This window comes from Boleophthalmus pectinirostris, unplaced genomic scaffold (genome assembly GCF_026225935.1).
Source record: "Boleophthalmus pectinirostris isolate CB_2022bp ecotype Guang Dong unplaced genomic scaffold, ASM2622593v1 HiC_scaffold_9, whole genome shotgun sequence".
Taxonomy (NCBI): Eukaryota; Metazoa; Chordata; class Actinopteri; order Gobiiformes; family Gobiidae; genus Boleophthalmus; species Boleophthalmus pectinirostris.
This window is the reverse complement of record NW_026571541.1, coordinates 2522199-2527692: the sequence shown is the minus strand read 5'-3', so window position 1 is coordinate 2527692 and position 5494 is coordinate 2522199. Positions and strand designations below refer to the sequence as shown.

The following is a 5494-nucleotide window of genomic DNA, read 5'->3' as shown; positions in this document are numbered from 1 at the left end:
AGGCAGATACCACGGGGTGTGAGCCCATGTTCTACAGAGGGACCAATGGTTTTGATTCACACGTCAGTGAAACTTGTGCAGATAGGAAGATAGACAGAAATATGTTGTGTGTAGCAGTGGGGCCCCACACAGCCCCATAAAGGCCCCTGAGTACAGGTTGATTTTCAGGAGACACGTGGGGCTCCAGGAGCTGATTTCAGATCATTCAGACATTCTTCATTTCTGACCTCTAACAAAGACAGTGACTCCATTGTTCCAAGCACAGATGTTTCATCTCATTCACATTTTTGAAGAAGGTCTAATAAGTATTTTTTGCTCTGCATGGACTTTGTTGTTATTCTTTGTAAGACAAATAAATTAGTATCTGGGGTTCATGTGTTGCATCCAGTGGTGGTCCAGGTCAAACAGACTGAGGCTGCATTTGAGTTTCAAAAGTGTGCAAAGGCAGTCGTGTTAAATTAAGTGTCATTATTTACCCCATCTCAAATGAGGGTGCAACTCTTTATAATAAATGAAGTTGAATTCTCACGTTTGGTCCAGTGGACCCAGGCCTGGTGGCGCCCTCATGAGGTCAGTGGGAGCTGGTGTAAAATACTTACTGATGACTTCTGCTGTAATACCTCCATCTTCTGTCATGTTCAAGTATTGAATTTAACCTGGTTTATTCTTAATATCATATCTAGGTTTGATCACATGAAACAAAAACATTTCTGACAGTATTTCAACTTTAGTTAAATTACACATGAAAGTGGTGCCATTATTCAACCCCACAGTGAACACAGTGAATCTTACAAAACAAGTGCTTTTTATTTAAATTTCCATACAAACTCGAACAGAATTTATTCAGGCAGACTCAAAATTGTCCTCAAATACAAAACATTCACATGGAGCACTCAGGTCAGAGGTCCAGTGGGCCGGCCCTCAGAGCTCGCCTGGGCTCAGTGATCCACATCTGCATCCTCAAACTGCCCCACCTCTGCCTCCACCTCCATGCCATCTGCAACACAGCACACATGTCACAAACCTCCCGCGCACCTGCCAGTCCTACCTGTCATATCTGCCCCATACACCTGTTACTCCTCTTACATCTTTTTCACAAAGTTATCACTCAACCTGTCTGTCCAAGATTTTTCTAGAATCTAGATTCTTCTAGAATTTTCAATCTCTACTGAACTCTGGTGGAAGATGTACTCAATTTTGTTGCTTGAGTAAAAGTACAGATACTGGAACAACAAAAATCATTGCATAAAAGCAAGAGTACATTTTAAACAAGTGCTTTAATACTTTAAGAAAAAGTATTTATTCTGAGATCCAGTGACGTGCAGTGATTCTGACAAAGATTTGTGCTGAATTTTGTTAAAAAATTAAATAAATAAATAAATACACACATACACACACACTTTTTTTTTTTTTTTCCTTCGCAGTTTTTATTTGTACTTTTCAGTCCTGTTAAAAAACTGTAGTAGAGTAGAAAGTACAGATACCTGATCTCAAATTCTCAAATGTGGTGAACTTTAAAATCTACTGAAGTTAAATAAATAAACACAGTACTTTAATACTTTTATTTTGTTATGTCCACTGCTGACTGAACTAAATGTAAAAAAGGTAACTAAACTAAGAAAAACTAAGGTAAAGGTAACTAAAGGTAGCTTGAATGTTAATGAAACTAAACACAAGTTTGGGTCTGTTTTTGAGGACATAACATTAAAGCTCATCAGAGTCCATTTTGTGGAATACAAGAGCATTAAACAGACCTTCAAACTGGCCGGTGGACTCATCTGTGCGGACCCCTGCCATGTGGTACTGTTGTGCCACAGACTGGGCGAGCATGCCCTCCAGTCTGTCCAGTGTGGCCTGTCCCTCTGGTGTCAGCGCAGACAGACCCTCCTCACACGTGTAGAAGGAGGGCACGTCCCCCTGGCCCTGCTCTGGACACACACAAACACACAGCACAGTTAAACAAGACATGAGACAGTGAGACACATGGGGACAGAGACAGACAGACAGGAGGATACAGGGACATATGGGTAGGGCTGAACTACTTCTGAATCAATGTTTAATGGCATGTGAGGTTCAAAGTTCAATCTCTTTACAAGACTCAGTTCACGGTATATTTTTGAGCATTTGAGAGAAGACTCAAATCTGAACGGCTAAGCTACTACTGGAATCCTCTGTGCTTCAGAACACGTTTCTACAATCATCATCAACCCCATGACCAAACTTAAAATCCTTAACTCACTCTGTCCAACACTGTCTAACAGAACACCATTCCTCTACTGAGTGAGTTCAAGTTTAGAATATATTTTTCCTATGGTTCCTGGAGGTTTGCCAATCAAAGTGTTTAATTGTGAGTACGTGAATTATTGTAACCCTAAACCTGGTGGATTTTCAGAAAGGTCAGACCCATTATATAGACTAGTGTGGACATTAACAGTAGATTTAGACTCACCTGCCTCTGAGACCCAAACCCAAATGGGAACGGAGAACAAAAACATGACAGTATGAATATGAGAAAACAGATGCCCCCCGCCCTATTTTCACTGGCCCCATCCCATTCTCACCCGCCTCCTCCACATCGTACTCATCGCCCTCAAAGTCCTCATCCGAGTCCTGGTCGTCGGGGTCCGGGTGCAGCGCCTGGCATTCGCACATGGCACTGAACATGGGCTCCACTGCACAGACAGACACTTTTAAATCACCAAAAACCAACAGGACTGTGAACGTTTAGCTAGATCTGACTATGTTGCACTAGCTTTTATATAAGATACATTTGAGTCACATTGAAATTTTACACCAACAATTAGAAAGGCGGAGTTCAGATCAGAGACTTAAGTACAATCCTGCTTGTTCATTGGCAGCTGAACAAAGTTTTGAGCTTTTGGCATTTAGTTTGGATTATTTTACTAACAATATTATTGGATTTCCCATATTTGACAAAATAGAGATGATGGTGAAGGAGCAACTAATGATTATTGATGAATCTATACGTAAAAAGTATTTGGCTCATAGTTTTCCGTTTTCTACCCTGGCTCAAGTCAGACTGATGTGTGTGTTCTACACATTATCCATCTGGACGCCTCTCGCTCAAAGTGATCAGGAAAAGGCAAAACGTCATGATGACTGTTTGAATCTTATCTGTTTTGGTTCGTGTAGGCGATTAGGCTTTGGTTTCCCCACAAACCCCAATACTGTGGCATGACGGACATGGAGTTTATACATCCATCTTGCTGTGCAATGTTACACACATTATGTGATCTCTTAACAGGTTTCTTTTCCTTGTTTGTAATAAAAATTCCACCCCTCATGCACACATGCTCACACACTCACATGCACTCTTGTCTGAGGGCACAAATCGGATCTCTGTGATGGCCTTGACCTCTTCACTGTCGCTATCGTCATCATCGTCTGCAGGCATTTCCGATTCATTTTCTTCTGAAACAAAAAGTGCAAAGTTCAAGGTGAAGCTAAGCAGTTATTCTATATTGTGATGTGTGAGCTACTGTGTCCAAGTCATTTCCCTTGTGGATCAATGAAGTTTCTCTAAAGGGCCGTTCACACCACGGCATCAAAGCGTCCAGTTTCAATGTAAAGTCTATGTGGACGCGCGACTAGAGCGTCCTGCGTTTTTGCGGCGCGTCTTCAGCGTCAGCGCGCCGCGTCAACCAATCAGGGACAAGTATCCAGAGACGCAGCGACGTTATTATCAGGAAGCAAGACCCGAGAACCAGAACGAGAACCACAAACATGAGCGGAGAATAAGTATATACGCCACAATCACCAAGCCGATCGCGAGGAATACACCAGGAACGGACCAGGACCAAACCAGGACTAGACCGGGACTAAACAAGGACTAGACCGAGACTAGACCGAGACTAAACAAGGACTAGACCGGGACTAGACCGTGATTAGACCAGGACCAGACCGGTATTAGACCAGGACCAGACCGGTATTAGACCAGGACCAGACCGGTATTAGACCAGGACCAGACCGGTATTAGACCAGGACTAGACCGGTATTAGACCAGGACTAGACCGGGACTGATCCAGTGTCATTAGCGGAGTAGAAATATATATACGCCCCAGTCGTCGACCCGATCTCCTCCGCTGATGTTTTATGTCATAAAAACACTTATCAGTCTGGTCTGACATTGTTTCGGGAAAAGAGCGGGACCGGGCTCTTATTTCCAGGGCAATGGACGCGCGTCAAGTATTTTTGTCCCGTTCGTCCACGACGTCAAAGATACGCGTCGGGGGCGTCTGAACTCAAATGCAAAGGCGTCCAAATAGAGGCGTCAAGGCGTTATTTGACGGTTTGGTGTGAACGGCCCTTAAGAGTCTAAAGCAAAGCTAACTGTGTGAGCTTCCTGTAGAGTAGTTCTTAAACACGTCTCACCGTTGAGGTTGCCATTGACCATCACATAGAGGTGTTCTTGGGGGTAGGCGCTCACGTCTCTGGAGATGGCGTGCAGGCCAATGGAGGGGTACTCCAGAGAGAAGCCAAGGCCGGAGCCGTCAAACCACGACAGGCGCCTGCAGGGGCGACAGGGACAAGTTTGGCTGATGTATTGGGACTAAACCAAGTCCAAGTGTCTCAACAACTTTATGGTGTTTAGTGCACTGCAATGCTCTGATGAGAGTTTACACTAATTTCACTAAAACAGTCAAAATAATTCATTTAAAATTTTACAAAAAAAGATCTTGCCAAGAGTATTACTTTACTTCCTGATTTCTAAGCGGGGTACAGATAGGACAGTTCCATAACTGTTACCAACCAGGACGTTATCAAGAGCCCAAACATGTCGAAATTACACTATGAATATGATTGGACAAATAAAAAGAATGAATGTTTACATGGGTCAGAAAAATACATTCCTTTTGCATAAATTGATTTAAAAAAAAACCCAAAAAAACCCAAACAAACTATGATTTAATTATTGACCACAGGTGCTATCCAACTAAACCAAATGAGAATTAGAAAAAGCACGAACACGTGTCCTGTGCACTTTAAACTCGCTCTGTGGTGCATGTATTTGATTCATGTCAAATCCTTCTTATGAATCATTACTGAGTCTAATCTGAGTCACTCACGCTTCTGCTATGTAAAGGGTCCCGCAGCCGAGCCGCTGTCCGCCCAGCACCGCCGTGGTGTCGCTCTGTTCGTGCCGCACACCCTCGGTGGGTGGAGGAAGGTGTCTGAGCACCACCATCGTGACCGGGACTCACACCGGGACTCACACCGGGGCTGTGATGGGAGTTCAGGAGACCGCAGGCTCCGTGACCTGTTTGGAGGTAAACGCGGGCGGATAGATGAGCTGTGGCGTGGAAGTGTACACCGAAGCCAGTCCCGGAGCAGACACCGGCACACTGGGGTACAGATGATGAATGTGACGGTTTGGTGGATGGAAAAGACAAACTAAAGCTCCATGTGAAAAGCTTTCAAACTAGGGTCGCGGTGGCGGCCTGGAACTTCCGCATACGTAATATCCGAGAGCGAA

General features: G+C 44.0%; 1 protein-coding gene across 2 annotated transcripts; it reads right to left on the bottom strand.

Annotated features, from left to right (window-relative positions):
* Nucleotides 1-786: 786 nt before the first annotated feature.
* On the bottom strand, nucleotides 787-5494 carry clns1a (chloride channel, nucleotide-sensitive, 1A). 2 transcript variants are annotated; one of them, XM_020938639.2, is made up of 6 exons: nucleotides 5088-5494; nucleotides 4393-4529; nucleotides 3328-3432; nucleotides 2562-2672; nucleotides 1755-1928; nucleotides 787-997 (listed from the first exon to the last, which is right to left on the bottom strand). In XM_020938639.2, exons 1-6 carry the CDS (start codon nucleotides 5204-5206, stop codon nucleotides 939-941), a joined length of 705 nt encoding a protein of 234 aa, XP_020794298.1. In that variant the 5' UTR covers nucleotides 5207-5494; the 3' UTR covers nucleotides 787-938. The 2 variants fall into 2 exon arrangements, with proteins under 2 accessions (XP_020794298.1, XP_020794299.1); XM_020938640.2 differs by having other exon boundaries at nucleotides 3328-3429.